Source organism: Triticum urartu, chromosome 7A (assembly GCF_056163025.1).
Source record: "Triticum urartu cultivar PI428250 chromosome 7A, HENAU_Tu73, whole genome shotgun sequence".
Classification (NCBI taxonomy): Eukaryota; Viridiplantae; Streptophyta; class Magnoliopsida; order Poales; family Poaceae; genus Triticum; species Triticum urartu.
The window spans coordinates 42,096,448-42,117,472 of NC_141879.1; the positions used below are offsets into that span (position 1 = coordinate 42,096,448).

Below are 21,025 nucleotides of genomic sequence, written 5' to 3' on the forward strand. Positions count from 1 at the left end.
TCCTCCAGTTCATGCGTGCATTCTGCTCATCCTTGTTCTCTAGTTCATCCATTCTATTCATGTGCATAGCTAACTAGAACTCATACATGAAGATACAGGGCTTCTTTTCAAAAAAAAAATGTGGATGTAGAGTCGTAGCAATACTGCAGTTCATATCCCTCATCTTTTCTTTTCTCTCTCTCAATCCTCTAGGCCGTAGCATTAGTGTTTTTATCTCCATTAGCTCCTCCAACACCAACACCATTATTATATGTTCATGTCCTAGTGTCGTTCATGTGTTCATCAATGTCCCGGAGCAACTCTTTAGGTCTCCAGTCCATACATGTCGGCCACACTCAGGAGGAAACATTAATACATATTTCACATGCACGATAAATGCCTGGCCGAATTCAAATGCACCATCAAGTGAACGCAGCTCCATACATCCAAATTGATGGCATTCAAGACCTGGACATCGGTCACATGCTGACGGTCAAGAAGCTGGTGAACATATGCAGCTAGTGTTCTCTGTCCACACATTGTCAAACAGGAAAAAATAGTACGTATGAGCGAGTCCATATTGTATGGATAGCAAATGACAGCCTAGATGAATCAACATTGTCAACGCATGTGTGATCCCTCCCAAGCGCACAGATCCGTTGCTTGCCCCCATAATAAGATAATGGCTAGGATGGGCTAACCTGATCTCTGTCTGTGCAGAACCCATCTCCTCCCCTGCTTCTGTTTTTGTTTTTCCACAGGAGACGGCTTGGAGGAGATCTACAGTGCAAGCTACAAGCAGCTATGCCATCAAACGGGGCGTGCGCGTGGGTCGCTAACAGACAAAGTGTATTCATACGATCATAAATGTCGCCTGTTCATTGGCGGTGCATATACCGCGACGTATTCGCAAACGTTGGTAATTAACGTGTCATGTATTTCAACTGGGCCTATAATAAATAGCAATCACGACGTATACATGGACGCTCGGGATTACGGCAGCGCCTTGGCTGCATGTCCTAAAAATTCACGTCCCTAGGAGCACTCTCTATTTTAATTTTTTAATAGTTTTGAGGCAAGCACTCTTTAATTTCTTGGATGACACAAAACACGCACAATGCTCAAGCCCAGCCCAAAGAAGTCAGAAGCCCACACAAACCTGGGCCGATGACACTGTTCTAAAAAAAACAAGCCGAGTCGATCGAGAAAAGCCAGAAGGGGTTTGAACCATGATCGATCGACCCAGAAGATTTCGTTCTGGTGGTGGTCGGTATCCCCCATCCTCGCGCCACCGGGCGGCGCTCCTTCCAATCGAATCTCCCTGCCTGCCTGCCTGCCTGACCGGAGCGGACGCCGGCCGGCGATGGCGCTGGTGCCCGACTGCCCCCCGGACCTCCGGGTCTACGACTCGAGTTACAACCGCGGGTACACGTCGCCCCGGGAGCAGTCCGAGCACAGGTCGCGGCTGCTGCGCAAGATCCACGACTCCTACCGCAAGGCGCTGGAGCGGCTGAACGCCAGGGCGAGGCCCGGCATGGCGGCGCGCTTCCTCCACGGCGGCGGCGGGGCACTCTGCCTCGGCCTCCTCGACCCGGTCTCCAACATCGTGGCCAACACCCTCGTCTCCCGCGGCGAGCCGGGCGACCTCGTCCACGTCCCCGAGGACAAGCTCGGGGACCTGGAGCGCCGCTCGCTGGACGGACTCGTCGCGTTCCTCACCCGATTCTTCCCCTACCTCACCGACTGCCACGCCGTGCGCTTCCTGCTCCTCGCCGGCGCCGACCTGCTCGCCGCCGTCCGCGCCGTCGCGTCGGACCTCGGCATGACGCGGTTAGGGTCATCACCCGGGCCCGCCGTCGAGGAGGCCCTCGTGATGGCCCTCAGGTGCGCCGCCCTGGCCGCCAGGCACCCGGACCCCGACCGCCTCGTCCGCGACTGGCTCGCCATCTCCGGCCGCCTCGACGACACCGTGCGCCTCCTCGCCGACGTGCGCCGCCGCTCCCCCGAATCCAGCCTCGACAGGCTCCCCAACCTGCTCGACGGATTGCCGCCCCCGGCCCACCAAGACCTGTGGCGACGACTGACGGCCTCTCGTCCGCCTCCTCCTCGCCGCAGCGTGCCGCACCAGACCACCACCGCCCTCAACGGCACGCTCCAGGACGCGCTCCACGGGTTCTACCTCGAGGCCATCGCCCGGTTGCCGGCCGGCGAGCTGCGCTCCCGGCTCCACCGCAGCCTGCTCGTGGCCGGCCACTGCTACGGCCCGCTCGACCCCGTCTCCAACATTATCATCAACACCATCTGGCACGACGCGGCGTTCCCGCCCGCCGTAAAACTCGAGGTGGACGTGATCGGCACCATGATCCTCCACCGGACGGAGAACTGCTCCTTGTACGGCCTCGTCTCCTTCCTCTGCACACGCCACCGTCATCTCACCGATTTCGATCAGGCCATCTACTGCCTGCTCCAGGCAGACGGCGACCTACTCCTCGCGGACCGCCGCCTCGATGATGACGACGACGCAGCTGCCGGCTTGGACAGAGCCTTCTTGGCCGCCGCTACGGCGGCCTACCACCCCAACCCCGATGCTCAAGCAAAGCTTTTGCGACGTCTATGTCCATGTGATGAGCGGATATCATCTATCCTACAAGGTAGTACTGGCCAACTCTCCTCTCAAGATGTTCAGTGCCTTGCCAGGTTGTTGTGTCCTGAGGCTGCCTGCAGCGAGCAGCCGCTTCGCCGGTTCCCCCATCCATGGTACTTGTCATCGCAAACAATGATGTGCAAAAAGATCAATGCTGCATTGAGTGCATATGCCGCGATGCTCAGCGGGGTAGGTTTGTTTGTCTTGCTTGCTTGCTTGTTGTTGTTGTTGTTGTTGTTGTTGTTGTTGTTGTTGTTGTTGTTGTTGTTGTTGTTGTTGTTGCTAGCATTTTGTCAAATGCCTTGCTATGCAAAACTAGCTAACTGAACTAATTTAATTTACCTCCCCTCTCCATTTACAGGAACCCATGTATGAGCTTCATACAATCTGTGGTGTGAACAAATATGTGTCAGGCCCAGTTGGCACTGATGCTAAGTGCTACCGCACCCATGTCAATTTCCTGGCAACTCCCAAAGGCACTCAGTTTCCTGCCGGCACAACTCCGCTGCTATTCTTCGCTGAGGTTTGCAATGATGATGATGATGACAGAGCTGGAATGCCACAACCCTTCGTCTGTCGCGTGTGGGTGCCGTTACCATGTGCCGGTATGATCTAGCTAACCCTGTGCAAATTGTTTTCATATCTTGTCCTTTATGTAAACGCCTGAAGAGCATGACTGATATGTATACTTTGGTGATCTAGTTTGTTGTTATGTGCTATTGCTAGTTAATTTATTAACAGCTACTAGGTGTTAGCAAATGAAATGTTGTTGCTAAGTGTTTGGCCGATACCTCCTATTTAGTGTGAAAGACGAAATATTTCAAGGAAAAAACGCTTTCAATCAAATATCTCAATGGTGTAGGTTTGTTAGCCAACACTCAGATCAAGCGGCGTTGCTCCCTAGCAAAGCAGGCAAACATGTAGCTGGATGACCTCCTAACCCGCACGCTAATTTGCTTCAAGAAACATATGGTTTATATTTGTATGCATTGGTGGTTACTTTGTTTTGCAACAATTAGGAGCAACAAATATTTTATGGTTCTATGCATGATGAAATTTGTGAGCCACAGAGCATTTTTATCTTTTAATGAATTTTTGACGCTTAGAGTTTAGGATGCAGCCCTTCATGAATATTGATGACATTTGTTTTTGGCAGGACGAGTACGGTGCCTTTACTGTGACCACATGGGTATTAGGATCGTGCATCCGGTTGGGGAAGACTTCCATGGGCGCAAGTTGGAGTTTGAGAAGATGGTCTGTGGAGAAGACCCCTGCGACGATGATTTTGATCCTGCAGTGGACCAACCATATTACACCAATACAAAGATCATCGACCATAGTCGCGTCACAACGGAGAGGCTTAATGGTAGGGTAGAAGAGGATCGCCTTTACAATGATCCGTTGGAGGATAGTGATGGGTATGGCAGTGACATGACTTTGATGAGCGATGAGTATGATAGTGATTTGGATTCCATGGCTGATGAGCGTCATGTCTAACATCGTGTTGTAGCTGTTATTAAGATGTTGTAGAATTGGAAGCCATAGTAGGTAGAAGAGGGTTAACAGTTGACAGAGAACCTTGTCTTAGCCTGAGTTTTAGATGATGCACTAGTGTATTGGAATGTCGTATAATGGTCACTGGTGATGGCATTCGGAAGTGAGAATGATTGTTTAACAAATAATTTAACAAGGATAGTCATGTACTCCCTCCGTTCACAAATATATGATATTTTGAATATTTTAATATGAACCACACACTAAGACTGTCTGTAATCATCCAATTGTGAATTTTTTTAGAACATCTAATATTTATGAACGGATGGAGTACTTTCTAGTGCCAAAGTTTTAGCAAGATTCACTGTCCATTTGTAATTCTAGCTGCCTAAACTTGGATGGCTAAAGGCCAGGTTTTTATGCACAACCAATGTTAGGTCTTTCTTTGCAATGATGATTTATCTTATTTTATGTGACATTGCAACCCTTGCCTAGTTGTAACGCGTTAGCTATTTATGTGCCGAAAAATCTCAGTATATTTGTGGCCCTTTTTTTTTTTGCTTAGTGTATATTTGTGGCCTTGTGGGCATGCACAATGCTATCAAGTCAGGGAGCCGTACAAGCGTTTCACAAAGCTTCTTACGAGTACTTAGTTTATATACTACACCCTCTGTTCCTAAATGTAACACATTATATACTACACCCTCTGTTCCTAAATGTAAGACATTTTAGCAGTACAATTTGAATTTAGGGTGTACTCCCTCCATCCCATAATGTAAGACGTTTTTGCAAGCTATGGCGTTTCATAAAGCTTCTTACGAGTACTTAGTTTATATACCACACCCTCCGTTCCTAAATATAAGACATTTTGGCGGTACAATTTGAATTTAGGGTGTACTCAGTTGCTAAAGCCAAAGTATTGCTGGTTGCACTAGTGTTGGTCAGCTAGATATATGCCGGAAACAAACCAACAGGTCCTCCAGTCGTCCAGTTCAAAGGGTTGAGAGGTGGATTTGGTTACAGTTGGATCCGAATTCAAGGGCATGTACTGCTAGGGATGGGTGAGAGATATTCAGGAGTTGATTACTCTCTATAATTCAGGTGAAGTGTGAGAGGCCACAAATACTGTTGTTCTACATTTGGACACTAATAATGCAAAAAATAAATATGCCAGGTTTGACAGGAACTCTGCTCCAGGTTTTTAGCTGTGCTCGATTGACAGATCCAATGTGCATATATATGTGCTGGAAGTAAACCAGTTCACAAATATGCAAACAATCGGAAAAATGAACATCAAGTATTTCTCCTGCTGTTTGCAAGTACATCGAACAAAACAAAGTTTTGTAGGTCACGTCAATGTCCGAGTGTCACTGCCAGTCGATTATTTCAGCTGCTTACTGAAATCTGGGAGATCAATGAGTTGGATCCTTGGTAAAGCCCCTGCTTCTTCCCTCTCTTTTTGCGTGTTGTATCCCCATTTCACTGCCCAAACGGCATCCAGCAACATCAGCTACATAGGTTAGTTTTTCAACTACGAGTTAACCACTGGGTTTGGCTAGCCAGAACTATGACTTACCCAGGTAGAGGTTCCATTTGTCCAGCGCTGGTTCTTTGATCACGTTCTTCAGAGTCGCTAGTCGGTCCTCGACGAAACTGTTAAAGCGCAACAAAGAGAAAAAAAAGACAAAATTATCATTCCTTGATTTTCTTGAGTTTGAAGGTACTGTTATCCATTGCATAATTTGTATATTGAACAATGATTCAGATGAGCAACTTTTGATCCACGATATAACAATAATCTGTTTAAAAATCAAGATAACGACGTAGTAAGTGATCCCCATAATGTACAAAGAATTGCTTTGTTTGATTACTGTGCATATTGTAAACATAGGTTAATAAGTAGACAGAAAAAAAAAAGAAAAACAATATTATGACCAGCTGTAAGTAGTATTGTATACCAACTAATTGATTATGCAGGAGAGGAATATTTATATATTGTTCTCCAGAACTTAGCTTTCCGATGCAGTATATGGTATTAAAGTCAATCATACAAATGATGGACTTACTGAAGTGTAAGACCTTGGTGCTGTGGCATTTCCTGCAACTGCTGGAGAACTTTTACCTTCGGACTGAATAATGAAATCAGAGTCAGTAAGAAAATCCTTGATAAGTGAAGGAACGGCAAGAAAGGGCCTTACTAACCCAGATCCAAGTCCATATATCCTTTCAGAGGGAAAATCTACTCCAGCCAATTCTTTAAGTAGTGCTCCAGTAAATCTACTCTGAAAGACAATAAAAAAGTGATCAGTAGAAGATCAGCATTCTGCGTTACCTACAGGGCAGCTGTGAATTAACTAAAAGCTAAATCATCACTGTAAAAAACATCAACAAAATGATAAAGCCTAAAGATGGTTGTTAGAACCATTTGTTGAAACAAAATGCTTGGTTGTTCATAAAACAGAAACTGAAACCCTATGATATAGAAGATCATGATAAGTTAGGTTGCACAGAAGAAAAATGTAGGAGATAGACCTGTTTTGTTGTGACTATGTAAAGTTCAGAGCTTGAAAGCTTTAATGCATCAGCTGTCCCAGGATAAAACCTGCAGCCACACATTGGTTTGTCCATCAGTTGCACAATATCCTTTGTTCGATATGTATAATGAACATGAGACACTTGAGAGACACCACGCCATTTCAACTTTTTCGGACGTGTACTAGCTATAAAACTGAAAAGAGAGTGGGAAAAGTGCAGATACTGCCTGCTCGGAAGTGACATACAGAATTTTGATTTGTCAAGTGAAACAAAACTTTCACGCAGAGCAATAAAATCAACTTAAATTGTAAGACAGAATCATAAACTCAAGCAATATTAACACATAACAAAGCACATATGTTCTCATGGAGACACGCATGCACATAAAGGGATAGGGTGCAAACGTGGAGCCAATAATCAAGAACTATTAATGATCAATATTCTTTCCAACGTATTTGAAAACCACTGATCAACATATCACATTGAGTAACACAAATTAGAAAGTCATTTACAGGTTAGTCCCACTTAGATTCAATGAGTCTTCTGCTACTATTTCTTAAACTATCTTTGCATCTCTGTCTAAGAGAAATAGGGAATAGAAATGCACGATCTGTATTGCATCCATGTGGTCATGAGCCTGAGAGTGCTTTGGAAAGTTTTTAAGTATACCTCTCAATTGAGGATAAAACACCAACCGTCAATAGTGAAAAAACAAAATGTTTAGTTAAATGCAACTCCATTTCTCTGAGTATATTGGTCAGACCAGCAAGAAAATATACACCAATTATTCCATAGATCAGTCACCTGTTAGCACCTATCCAGCCAGACAAATCATTTTCAAGCCAGTCATCCCTTACACAGCCAAAGAGATCTACAAGAGATTCCCTATCTTCTTGCCACTCATCCATGAGAGTGGGCAACAGTTTTGACCAGTTGTCCAATATTTGTTGGATGCTAAGCCCATCTGCAACCTTGCAAATACCACCTTAATATAAAAATTCGATCAAGCTAGAAGCCTAAAATCATTTGCCTATTCTTTTACCACCTTTGACAGGACTGATGTTATTTGGTCATGAATATAATACAGATGAAGCAGTACAGAACTTACTGATGATTTTCGAGCAGAGGGTATCTGGATCTCAACAAGCAACCTTACAAGCAACAGGTTCTCATATCCTGTTTCTATCACTGGACGGAGCTGAAATAGAACAAAACATCCTAAGTAATGAACTATAAACAGTAAAATTATAAGAGGGATACTATGTTACTCGTCATGGAACCAATATGAGAACATGGTCCTATTATGCTTCATGAGAGCGAGCAGCTCAATTTATTCATAGCACCATTCTTTAAAAGCCTTATTTGAAAAACAGAAAAGGTTAATTATCACTGGTGTTCTACTATCCACAGTAGTACCAGATATTTGTAACATGTGGATTGCTCATACGTTTAGGAACTGTGGGCAAACAAGTATGTAACAATACATTTTTAGTTGTACTAGCAAGATGCCTGTGCGTTGCACGGAACATCAATATCTTGTGGGAGAAAATGATGAACGAGGAAAGGCCTTATCTGCAAATGTGGAGAGGAGTGCGGGTAAATTGTCATAGTTTCCTTCCTATCCATTAGATATAGATCGGACGGCCTATATTGCAGGATGGCAGGCACACCATCATCACCAACTCTGCTTTTTATAAGAGTAGATATATGGGATAACTTCATATAATGGATATATGAATGAAGGGGGCAATATTCACCTTGTTTGCTTGGTCAAAAATCATGTTTCATGTGTTCTGGAGAAACTAAGTGAGGAAGGTTTGACACCATTATTCTGTACCATCATCCTCTCAACTCTCAAGAGACCACCTGCTTACAACAACCTTAAAATTTGTTTTGATACCGACACTGTCCTTCGACGCCAGGGCTCTTAATTACCAAAAAATGCACCTAAATTTAACCCAGTCCCGGGTCTGTATCTGCACACTGAGGAGCAGAGAACTGCGCCGAAGTTGCTGCAAAGCTTCCGAATAACTATGGCGGCTGGCTGATGCGCAGCGGTGATTTCACTACTAAGGATGGATGGTGATGATAATTGGCGAGGACCATAGGGGAAAGTAGATTCTTGGTTGAATTTGAAAGCCCGAGGCAACAATAAGCTAAGTTTTACTAAGTGGCTGAGTAGTTCAGGACAGGGCACCAAATAACGTCACAGAACCAGCAACATGAGCAAGCCGCACAGTGCTTACCGCTCCAACCCACTAACCTCAATCATCCATCACATTTTGGGGGTAAGTGTTAGCTATTCATTTTACTGTTCTTTTTTGTCACATTCTTGTCAGTCAAAACTGCTACAGTAAGCCGCAAAATTTGCTGTGGTAAGGTGCATTGCAACATGGAATCTGCTTAGGGGGAGATTTCCTGCATCTCCATAAAAGACGCTTCCAACTAATCAACAAAATCAGTTCTGCAAAGCCACAGCATTTCTAAATGGAGCTTCGACATGCTAGTGTTAGCCAAGAACCTGTACATAGGATTGAGCATATACAGACAGACTGACATACTGTACATAGGCAGCAGCTAAGTACTACATTAGTCGGTGGGGAACAAGAGCAAAGGAGGGGCTTACGGTGTGCATCTGCTCCACGATCCACTCCTCCAAGGCGGCGTCGACCTGCTCAAACACCCACGGCCACCTCACCTTGGCGGCCTGCCACAGCGCACCGGGTCAACCACATCCACGTTTAGTCAACGCAAGAAACACGGCGGAGGAGGACGGAGTTAGGAGCGGACCTTGACGGCGGAGAGGGAGCTCTCCCCGCAGCTGTCGCAGAATACGCCGTCGAAGTCGAGGGCGTACAGGTCGCCGCCGCCCATCGCGGCGCGCGTGGGCCTCGCCGCCCTTACCCCTCCCCTCCCCGCTCCCCCGGGCGGCGGAACGGACCGAAGGGAGCGCGGGCGGGCACGCCAGCCCCAGCTACCCGCGGCCGGTGGAGCCCCCGCCCGCCTCTCCAGGCGGCCGGTCGCCAGAGCCGGACGCGCGCCGAGAAGACCAACGGCGGCCATTGCGTCCGAGGCTGAGCAAGAAGAAAGAGGCAGCTTGGATGAGAGAGCTGGGGCTATATGGGCTTTCTGCTCTGGTGGGCCAAGAAAGAAACGAGGGAGAGGAAAGGGGCGCAGCTGTTGCGCCGGGAGCTATATGTTCGAAGGCCGTGCTGCCAGTGTCAGAAGCATATACTGTTTAGGATTTCCGGACGCGGAGTTTCTCCTCCGGGGTTCATCTGCACCCGCGCTTAGAAAGAAAAACAAAACAAATACTAAAAAATTCAACTTTTTTTGCGCGGTAGATAATTTGATGCGTGAGGTACGTTTCAAATTTCTACTTATTTGGAGATCTGAGCAGCTCTCTGCAAAACAGACAAATTGGAGTCTGTAAAAAAGTTTACTATTCATGAACTGTTCTGATCCGGTTTGTCTTTTTTGCCAAGACCTGCTCAGATGTCCAAATGAGCTGAAATTTAGAGCAGACCTCACGTATCGAATTATTTACCTCACGCACTGTTCAATCACTTGCATTAAAAAGTTGTAACACCCCCACTCCGTTTTTATAAATTAAAAAAAAATCATACATTACAAAATTGTTTGCAGATTAAAAATATCTTGAATTTGAAAAAAAAATATTTGTGGATTTTTTAAAATTTCATGAATTTGAAAAAAAACACAAATTTTAAATATGTTTGTAAATTAAAAATCGTGAATATTTAAAAAGTCAAGAATTTTTTTTAAAAAATTGCGGAGTTGTAAAAATGCTCACAATATTTAAAAATATTCATGATTCTTAGGAAAGTTTAGAAAATGGACAAAAATGGATAATGAAAAACCAAGTGAAAAAGGAGAAACCACAGATAAAGAAAAAAAGCAGGACCGTAAGCATCTAGACACTTCCCAAAACTGGTGCAAAAAGAAACACTACATGGGCCGGCCCACTACTGAAGAAGCGCCAGAGGGGTATAAGGATAGAGTAAATGAATAGGACCTTCCCATGTTTATATAGTAACTATTGGTTGCCTAATGGTTTGTTAAGATAGAGATCAATAAATACTAGTCAAATATGACCAACACATCTTCTACCTTGGCTCTCTTTCCTCTGAAAATGCATTGGTTTCGTTCTATCCATAATTCCCACAAAACCAGGATGATCAATTGCCTTTGGTAGATTAAAAAAATTGTTGCTGTAATTTTACAATCTTTTCACGACTTCAAAAATGTTCCGTCATTTAAGATAAATTCACGGATTACAAAAAAATCATGATTTTTAAACCATTTAAAAATTTTAAACGGATCTTGAAATGTCTATAATTTTTAGAAAATGTTTGTGAAATTTATAAATGTTCACAAACTTGAATAGAAGGTTCATTAAATTTAAAATAAATATTTATAATTTTATAAAAATAAAAAATTCTTCAACTTTTAAATAATATTCTTATGTTAAAATGATGAAAATTGAAACGAAGAAAAAAAATGAAAAAATCGTAGAAAGGAAAAAGGGAAGAAAAGTAGTAAAGAAGCACAAAAAGGGACGCTAATGAGTTGCGTCGGCGATAGCGCTGGAGTGCACCATTTGTACACTTTGTGTAGTATCCTTCGCAGTGAGAACTAAATAGGTGATCTAGGTAGAGGTAGGGCGCTACACTACGACATATCGTTCAAAGAAAGCTCACAGCTTCAGGCCTTTTAGCAAAGTTCCTTTTCATTTCCCACCTTTATAATTATTTCGAAATGGTCTACACATTTGTATATTTTGTAAAAACTTATTTTACAAATTTAATGCAACCAGAGTTAAAAGTTATAAATGAAAAGTCCACGTAATTTCAAAAGTGTGAAGCATTTCAGGAGAATGTACAAGTAATTTTAGAGAAGTTTCCAACCATTTGAACCAAATGTTCATGAATACTTTAAAAATTTATGCGTCTGTAAAAAACGTGTTCACATATTTATACAACTATCCATGTTACTTAAAAAGTCTTAACATATTTTTTCAAAATTATTTTAATTTTAAAAACTTTCACAAGTATGAAAAATGTCAATTCAATTTTATATGTGTCCACACATTTTTATAAAAATGTTCATGCATATTATTAATAAAATGGAAAATGAACCTAAAAGTAATTTAAAAATAAAAATTAATAACTAAACAAAAAACACTGAAAAGCAAGTAAAAAACTGCTTCCAAGAGAAATCCAAAAATATATATATGAAAAAATGGTGGCTGAAACCCCCCGAAAAGAAAGCTGCCCCCAAACCCTGAGCACTACCTGCCAGAGGTAGAGGAGTTAGTATGGCGTAGTGGCGTGAGGGTCAAGCATCGGTCCAACTCCTTAACAAGCATTGCCACAAGATTTTGAAACAAAGACCATGGGGCTTCGTTACTTTTTCACCCTTGGTATTTTTTTATGTTTGGCTGACATGGTTGACTTTTGTGTCATGGGCCAGTATTTGGCGGGTCGTGTGATAGTCAAAGGAGGGGTAATGTCAAAGTGAATGTAACTTCACTCCATGAACTTGATCCAACACCGTGATTTCTTGTAGTATGCATCGGATGGCCATGAATATGCAGAGCGGGAGGAGCTGAGATGAAACATTGTAAGTACCTCAGAGTATGCAGTTCTGATATGTTTCTTGTGCTTCACTGTAAAAAAATGCATTTCATGGCTTGCTCAATTTCTCAAGAGCGCCCATACCCATCTTTTTCCTATCATGTACAAACTCACAGTGCCAACCTACCAACTATTCGAGATTGTTGCAATGTGTGACCCACGATGCGTTGAACGCTATCATATTTTTATTTATAGTCTCAGTATTTTATATGAAATTCTATCTGACTGTCATTATTTGTTTGATATTGTTTTTGTTTGAAATCTTTAATGGGAATTAGTCAAAAGTCATACTATTATAGTCATCACTAAGCCATACTATTATAGCCATCACTTTAGTGATATACATATAGCACTACAGAAGGCTCTTAAGATAATGTGTGTGAAATACCCCATTTCTTTCAACACGCCTGTGTTCCCACACCCTCGTGCAAACATTGTAAACATCATTTGAGTGTAGCTCATATATACTTTTTCCTGCATCGGCACAAACACTACGTCAAAAAACTCAATAACACTACAGTTTAAACAACAACATTGTCACTAGATACCATGTGGCACATGTCATAAGCAACACAAAATAGATGAAATAAAAACATTGTCACTAGATATTACACTACTGGACGAAAGCCAGACAACACTAGAGTTTAACCGACAACATTTTCACTAGATATTGCATAACCAGCGCGCATCGCAGAATCATAGATCACAACCACGAAGCAACAAATTAAAGGATCGAATAACAACATCCGACATCCAGGACTTCGCAACAATCAGAAGTGTCTTCATGCATCCCCTCCAGACATAGGAGCCCATCGATCAGTATCACTGGCCTAGGGTGCGGAGCACAGGGTAATCAGCCCCTTGACAACACAAGGGCAGCTTTTGCTCAGATACTCGAAGTCGTCAGTGGCCATGGCCTCGCTTAGATTTTGAGGAGTGCTGAGAAATTCGAAGCATGCACCCTTGAGATCACGGCAGTGGTGAAGCTCAGCCAATGCTAACACGTTGACCACAGTGCTCACATCGATTCTCTTGCACAACTTGTTTTTGCACATCAACTTGAGCCTCTCCATGTTATACCTGTCTGCTGCCACAAGGCGATGCCGGTACATGGCGTCTTCCTCCTTCTTTGCCATCTCGGGCAACGAGTTGGTGTACATGTAGCTGAGCAAGGCCTTGAACACCTATGCCTCCATGTCACCTATGCCGACCACGCCGGCGGCGACGTCGCTCTCCTTCATTGCGTGAAATAGCTCCGCATTGAAGACCGGCGATCGGGCCACGCACAGCCAGCGGTGTGTGGAGAACTTGTTGCCGATGACCTATTGCAGGCGACTTGACATGAACATGACACAAAGGTAGGGGATTGTCCCTAAAATAATGGGTAGAGATTTTGTATGTATTTTCGTTTTTACTCGTCACATTGGCAATGTATATCCACGCGACTGGCTTTTTTTACCATGTTTACTTGTTACTACCTTTGTACTAATTTACTAGTCCTATTCCGAATCATATTTTGATCGTGATTTAAAATATATGTTAATTATACGTAGCAAAAAAATATCATTGAAAACTACATTCAAATATGAATCCAACAATATAATTTTCAGTGACATTTATTTATATTTTTCTAGTCAAATATGTAGTCAAATTTTGACCCAAAATATGATGGGAACTACTCCCTCCATTCCTAAATGTAAGCCTTTTAGAGATTCTATGCTGGAAATATTAGCTCTTTTGATTAATCTAATACACGAGTAGATAATAAACATGGCAATCACAGTATATGCAACTCATACCGATAACCAAAACATCTATGAAAATAGCTTACACGGCTAGCACATAAACGACCAGATAGGGGATGAACAAATCATACCCTCCAGTTAGCCAGGCCAATGCAGCAGCGGCGGCAGCAGCCTTGACGTCTTCCGCGACCTTCTTGGCTACTTCGTTGTCTGCCATGGAGTCGATGCAGGGGAAGTAGTCGAAGAAGATGAGGACAGAGACGAGGACGGGTCGGGAGCAGTCGCGCCGAGACGTGTTGGAGATATGCCCTAGAGGCAATAATATTTGTATTATTATATTTCCGTATTCATAATTAAAGAGTTTATATTCTATGTTATAACTGCTATGATCCTGGAATATGCGACTCAGTGGAAAACTCATATGCACGTGTGGAATGACAAACAGTTAAATAAAAGGTTATTAGTCTTGCCTCTAGGACTAGCTCAACTGTTGTTGGCAATCACGTTTTCCGGATCTTAGGATATCGTTAAGTATAACGATGATTCTAAAACAACATTAAGATTATGACGTTGGAAGAACGGTCATAGTGAATCGACCCAAACTTGTCTGTATAAATTGAGTTAATATTATTGTAATCAATTGTAATAATAACGGAATGTTAACGTGTGACTTTGCTCCTTATACCATGAGAGTATCGTAGTCACTTCTTAACGTACGGTGGGCTTTGGGGTGGCTCGAACGTCACCTGTAACACGGTGATCATAACGACAACTTATGGGTTAATCGAAAAGTTTGACAAGGGACTAGATAGCTCAAGAGAGGGATTTTCTCCTCCGATGATGGAGAGATATTCTTAGGGCCCTCTCGGTATGACGACATCCATCATCGTCTAGCCAGACACAGGTGACTTCGTCATGGTAATGCCGGAGATAACAAGAAAGAAGAACAAAACCGGTAATGAGGATATCGTTGTAGTGATCATGTGATGACTTAGGAGGACACCGACAAATCCCGGGTTTTGTGAAGTATCGCGAAGCAAAAGGAACATCACACGAAAACCAAAGGTTCACTCGAATATTATTTGTATGCTCATAGGGATCAATATGGACATCTAGGGTTCCGCTGTCGGTCATTGAACGAAGTGGTTTTGTTCATGTCTATGAGTTACCGAATCTACGGGGTCACAAGCTTAAGGCAATTACGATCTGCCGAGTCTTAGTAGAACGGGAGTGATGAGAAGGTATTTGTGGAATTATTTGATAAATATTCGAAATAGTTTCGGGAGGATCCAGAAGCGTTCCAGGGTCACCGAAAGGGTGTTGGAGAGTATCGGGTAATACCGCTAAATATATATAGGTGAAGGTTAGTTTAGTTAGATTGTTAGTCTCTCTTCAATGAGTGCCCTACATACAGATCGTACGAGCTAGAGCAATTCAATATGAGTACCACATATAGATCACATACATGTCTCAACTGATTAATGAACCTGGTGTAACATATCAAACAAAATCAACAAAAAAGATAAAGCAACTTGCTAACGGTTCGGTGGCAAGTTCGTTGTAAATATTTTATGTATACTCTATTTTTTCAACTTTTCATACGAAAATCCTAAACTAGAAGCTGCTACTAAGATATTAATCTGCCTATACATTTTAAAGGTCTCTATTATGGATATATATAGAGCATCGCAAAGTAATCTGCGAAAGGCATACTTAAATTTGTGTTTTATATTTTTAGTTTTCTCACACTACAAAACTTTTGGTTTAAATATTGATGTAAGGTATAACATATCAAAAATAAAAAATAATACAACTTTCATTGCAAGCATGACTAAAATCTGTGAGAGACAATACATACTTTTTAATGATAGAAATTATGACTGTAACTTGAATACACTATTGTTAATATTCCTCCGTCCCAAAATTCTTGTCTTAGATTTGTCTAAATACAGATGTATCAAGTCACGTTTTATTATTAGATACATCCATATCTAGACGAATCTAAGACAAGAATTTTGGGACGGAGAAAGTATATAGCAACATTGTTATTTAGTGAATTATCAAAATATATTGACTATGATTTTCATTTTACAAAAATAACTTATCATTAGGTAGAAGAGTTTAATATAAATATTTAATCATTTTGTTCGTGAGCAAAGGAGGGTCACTAATCGGCGTCTTTTTGGGAGCAACGAATGTTATGAAGTATTATGGTGTATAAATGTCTTGCATAGGAGATGAGACGACATAGCATGGTGAGGCGAGAACAACAGATGATAGCCTATGATAGTCTCAAAGAAAGACTTCTATTTGAACACTTGGTGTCAATTTTGCTGTCGCTTCAATTCCAATAGAGAAGTACTAACTCATGGGGCTGGGATCATTGTAGCTAACCGTATTTTTAGAACCTCATTCGTATGTCGCGTTTCACGAAGGAAAGCAGTGGAATGAGTTTGCGGCACCATGATAGGATTGAAGTTCTTGAACATAACAAACAGTAGATAAATGTTCATCACTCGGGTATGACGGTGCACATCAAATTTTGCTAAACATCTCAGCCCATATACATGCTACTTCATTTTAATTTATGTGTCTTTAGTTTTATCTTTTTGCCTTTGTTCAGTTACAAACCAAAAAATGCAAGTTGTGTGTATGTGTGTAGAATACCTGCCATATCCTTGAGAAGAAGATCAGAAGGAGGAAATGTCTCGTTCGATTCTTCAGCTCCAGCGAGCATTTGTTGCGTGCTTAGTAAGTTGGTGGTTTTCGATCAAGAGGGAGAGCGGGACGTCTTGCACAAGGAAATGCCAGAGTCTATGTCGCTACCATAGAGCCCAAGACTTAGGCCAAGCAAGAGTCCGGCCGTCGGACCAATGGATTACAGGGTACCCAGGACCGGACAACTGAGAGGTTCGACAGAGGTGCCGTGGTGAGCAAGGACTAAAGGAGCCTAGTTCGATGTGCCCAAGAAGACAACACGGGACATTCCCTAACCCGGGAAGAGTATCCCTTGAAGCCTTTTAAAAATCCCGCATGGGAGGGGAGAACATTAAAGGGGCCTAGTTCGATGGGCCCAAGAAGATAGCACGGGACATTCCCTATAGCACGACGCACTGTGTGTTATGTTTTTAGCCACTGGATAGGATCAATGTGACCGATGCAAAACTTCTTTTCAGATGCCCGACGTACAGTACAGGCGCTCCCCTTTTTTATTAAAAAGTTTTGGCTGGATGCCCTTTCAAAAAAAAAGAGAGAAGTTTTGGCTGGATGCACGGTTTAATCGGATTTCTCTTCCTGGAAGGCGCCGGTCAGAGCGAGGCTATTCTGGTTGATGTCGTGCACAAAAAACAGAACGGAGCTGCTGCACACACACCAGGCGGTGCTACTTACTGCTAACCTACTCCTACCATGCTCATCCATTTGTTGTTGGTGCCAGATCTGCTGCCCCTAAAATGGGCGAATTCATGTGAATTTAAGAGCGTACGTTCTCCCTTAAACTCGCTGAGACCACTTGATTGGTCCGACTATATGCATCACTGTATATATTGGAGCTGGAGAACGATCTTAGGTTGTTAATTATCATGCCTATTTTTGGGTGAAGTTTTGTCTATCATTGCACAGGTGGGCTCTTGTGGCATGAGAGTATGGTTAATAGTACAGCCAGCTGCTGGCCATATGGTGTTGCAATGTCATCTATAGACAAGCTTATAAACGGCGAGTACAATATTTAGATGTAAATAACTATTTTTTTATTGATACATGCCCTACATCCCTCTCTCATAAAGTCTCTAGGAGCACATGTTGCAGCCGGCTATTAGTTTGTAGTCAGGTTTTCTTTTCTCTCTACCAATTAAGCAAAAATATATTATTTAAAGTCTTACAACCCACCTAGCCACCTTATTGTACTTGCCCTTATGATTGTTGGATATGCTCCCATGGATGTTTATGGTCCATCAGGGAGTAGCATATCATGCTTGTTATCACCTTCATTCCTATTATTGGTCCAAGATTGTATTTTCTCTGTCCCAAAATAAATGTCTTAATTTACACCTATTTCGAGATGGATAAATACTACTCCACAAATATTCGTTTTGGTGCCCAGGTTCAGATGCTCCTGAAATCTATCCCGTCAGTTGAGCATGTAGATCTGAGCCAGGGCACGTATTCGTTTGCGTATTGGTGTTGCTGGTCGTCCAAAAGAAACGGGCCTTTGGCTGCAGTATAAATACGCAGGTGGCTGTTTGTACCAGACGGAGCTGAATTCTGTTCAACATGTTATTCTGTACTCTCCGTTTTTATTTAGTTCGTGTATTAGCTTTGGTCAAAGTCAAGCTTTATAAACTTAGATCAATTTTATAAACAAAAACATTAACATATATGATAACAAATCAACATCATTAGATTTATTATTGAATGTACTTTCATATAGTATAAATTTGTTATGATAAATGTTTCTATTATTTTCTATAAACTTGGTCAAACTTTACGAAATTTGACTTCAGTCAACTCTAATATGCGGAGTAAATAAAAACCGTCAACGGACAGCTGTAACGACAACGGCAGTCCGTCACGCATTCTATATTTTAACCCGCGCGGCCGCGCCCCAAAATCTCATCCTCGCCCACAGCGCACAGTTTTACTACAACCCATGAACTGCAGTTACTCAGTACGAATTTTGAATGTTGAAAGCCATGGCGCACAGCCTGGCATAGTACAAATGATGTAAATATATGTTTTTTAAAGATTTCAATGCGGACTACGTATGAATGTATATAGATTTGTTTAAAAGTGTAGATTCACTCATTTTGCTCTGTATATAGTTCGCATTGAAATCTTTAAAAAGACATATATATTTAGGAACGGAGAGAGTAGTCTGCACGCCTCTAATTTTAATATGATGATTCATTTTCGCTATGATTAACTTGTGCCCCCTTGTAGCAGAGCTCGCACTCGCTAGCTCCACAATAGATCTCAAGTTTTTTTTTTTTGCGAGGAATAGATCTCAAGTTTGCATACTAAAATAAAATGGCACGGACAGTGTAGTAGCCGAGCCCAGTTGTAGGATTGGATAACTATACAGCCATTTTCTCTTGGAGTTGGTTTCATATTATATTCAAAAAATACAAGTGTGGAAAGGGGCAACCACCCTTGGAGCGTCAGAAACAGGGCTCATGCGGACAACGATAGTCAGTTGGCGAGAGCCTCGGTGCGTCAGTGCATACCGTTGAGCATTGTTCAACCAATATATTGTGCCTCCGTGATAGTTTGTCTCCCATTTTGATAATGATGGTTACTTTTCGATATGTTAATTTAGGCTAGTCATAGTGAAGAGTAACTTAGACTAAAAACATTCATATATTATTACTTGCCTATGTTACTAACTCTATAGTTGGTAGTGTCATAGGAGTGATAACATAACTATCTTCATTTATTACTTTGTAGTGTCATGCATTGGGAATCGCTATCTAATGATGACATATTATGTTACTTTATTTGCGTCCCTCCTCTTCAATAATTTGTCACACACTCCTTTTGGCTTATGTGGCATGCATGTCACTACCCATGTTACCTCCACTATGACCAGCCTTAGCACCCCTTGCGGTACACAGCCGATAGCTCGCACTCACTAGCTCCACAATAGATCACAAATTTTTGTACTAAAATAAAATGATGTAAACAAACAATTTTTTATATAAAATGCAAATACAACGTATCACCTAAACATCACTATTTTCTTATCATCAACTCGTATAACTATTGGAGCTAATAACACATAACCCAAGAAAAGGTACTCCCTCTAGTTGGGTTTATAAGTTGGCTATGAGTTTTTAAGTCCTTGATTTGACTAATAAAAATGTATAATATGCCAAAATAAATATATTGTTAGAAATTTCCTTTGATCAAGACTCTATATGGTTGGTACGTGTGCAAGAGAGCCCTTAATGACCTGATTCCAACCAATCCTTAGGAACACCATGACGCGAGAGGAAACAGTGTAATACAGAGTTCGCTTGTAGGTACAATTGGGTATTTGGGTGTGAAGAGCACCTTGGTATTTCGTAGGATTTTGAGATGTTGCGGGGTTGAAGAGATCCAATTGCTAATAATGCCATCATAGGGGCATGAAAATAGGTCCCGAGGCGATGGGAGGAGGGTGATCAAGGTCATTGTTTCTGGTGCCCCATAACCGCACACAGGGGGACGATGATGTTGAGCACCACGTCTCAATAGCTGGAATTTCCCATAATCTTGAGCAAAATTGATCCGATGTTGGTGAAGTAGCTATTATTTGATGATGCAGGGTACCCATGGATGGCACCGGTTGTCAGGATAATATTTCTGTGGCTCGTGGCAGACAATTATCGCACATGATTTCTTTGGCCGTGGGGCATAATTGCAGTTCAGTAGGGATCACTAGACACAATCCCTTGTGCGAGTAATAGCACTACTCACTCCTAGAAATCATTGTGCACTAAATTGGATTTTGTCTTATTAGCTAGGCTGGCGGTGAAATATTTAAATCCGTCACGCATCATTCTTTGTATCTCTAAGGATAGTAAGTGAGTATCATGACCGACTTGCCCAGTTTTAATAGGAGAAACACAAACAGAAGTATATTTCGTGAAAGGCCTCTCTATTTTCTAGGGTTTAAAACTTTCAGACATGGTCATTTTTTTTCCCATAAAAGTTTGAGTGTTATGAAATTGCAAGTGCTAGTTCCAGCACCGTTGGAAGCAAAAAAAGAGAAATTATTCTAACTAGTAGAATGTTCGTGCGTTGCAACGGGCTTATGAGAAAAAAAAGATGCTATGAAGCTAAAATAACCGAGAACAATGCCATCTCAACCAACACACATCTTTTTTTGACAATCAGCTAACACATATCATATTATCAAACATAATAATATTATTGACAGATAAAAAATGTGTTTTAATTGGAATGAGTTGTGATTCAGTCATCTCAGCACAATCAGA

The 21,025-nt window shown here is 42.0% G+C and overlaps 2 protein-coding genes and 1 pseudogene across 2 annotated transcripts; 1 reads left to right on the plus strand and 2 right to left on the minus strand.

Annotated features, from left to right (window-relative positions):
• The first annotated feature begins 1,049 nt into the window (after positions 1-1,049).
• On the plus strand, positions 1,050-4,411 carry LOC125522017 (uncharacterized). Its single transcript, XM_048687084.2, has 3 exons — positions 1,050-2,812; positions 2,985-3,228; positions 3,780-4,411. The coding sequence occupies exons 1-3, from the start codon at positions 1,343-1,345 to the stop codon at positions 4,118-4,120; spliced, it is 2,055 nt and encodes a 684-aa protein (XP_048543041.1). The 5' UTR covers positions 1,050-1,342; the 3' UTR covers positions 4,121-4,411.
• Positions 4,412-5,292: 881 nt separating this feature from the next.
• On the minus strand, positions 5,293-9,741 carry LOC125521521 (ribosomal RNA small subunit methyltransferase G). The gene is made up of 9 exons (XM_048686575.2): positions 9,443-9,741; positions 9,279-9,359; positions 7,761-7,850; positions 7,457-7,623; positions 6,650-6,719; positions 6,320-6,399; positions 6,184-6,246; positions 5,694-5,770; positions 5,293-5,599 (listed from the first exon to the last, which is right to left on the minus strand). Exons 1-9 carry the CDS (start codon positions 9,713-9,715, stop codon positions 5,499-5,501), a joined length of 1,002 nt encoding a protein of 333 aa, XP_048542532.1. The 5' UTR covers positions 9,716-9,741; the 3' UTR covers positions 5,293-5,498.
• Positions 9,742-13,136: 3,395 nt separating this feature from the next.
• Positions 13,137-13,442, minus strand: LOC147957487 (BTB/POZ and MATH domain-containing protein 2 pseudogene; annotated as a pseudogene).
• Positions 13,443-21,025: the final 7,583 nt, after the last annotated feature.

Coding starts and splice junctions, on each gene's coding strand:
- LOC125521521 (XM_048686575.2), bottom strand. CDS start 9,715: ATGGCCGCCGTTGGTCTTCTCGGCGCGCGTCCGGCTCTGGCGACCGGC. Junction 7,851..9,278: donor TCGTGGAGCAGATGCACACC/GTAAGCCCCTCC, acceptor GTTCTATTTCAG/CTCCGTCCAGTGATAGAAAC. Junction 7,624..7,760: donor CCTCTGCTCGAAAATCATCA/GTAAGTTCTGTA, acceptor GGTATTTGCAAG/GTTGCAGATGGGCTTAGCAT.
- LOC125522017 (XM_048687084.2), top strand. CDS start 1,343: ATGGCGCTGGTGCCCGACTGCCCCCCGGACCTCCGGGTCTACGACTCG. Junction 2,813..2,984: donor ATGCCGCGATGCTCAGCGGG/GTAGGTTTGTTT, acceptor CTCCATTTACAG/GAACCCATGTATGAGCTTCA. Junction 3,229..3,779: donor GGTGCCGTTACCATGTGCCG/GTATGATCTAGC, acceptor TGTTTTTGGCAG/GACGAGTACGGTGCCTTTAC.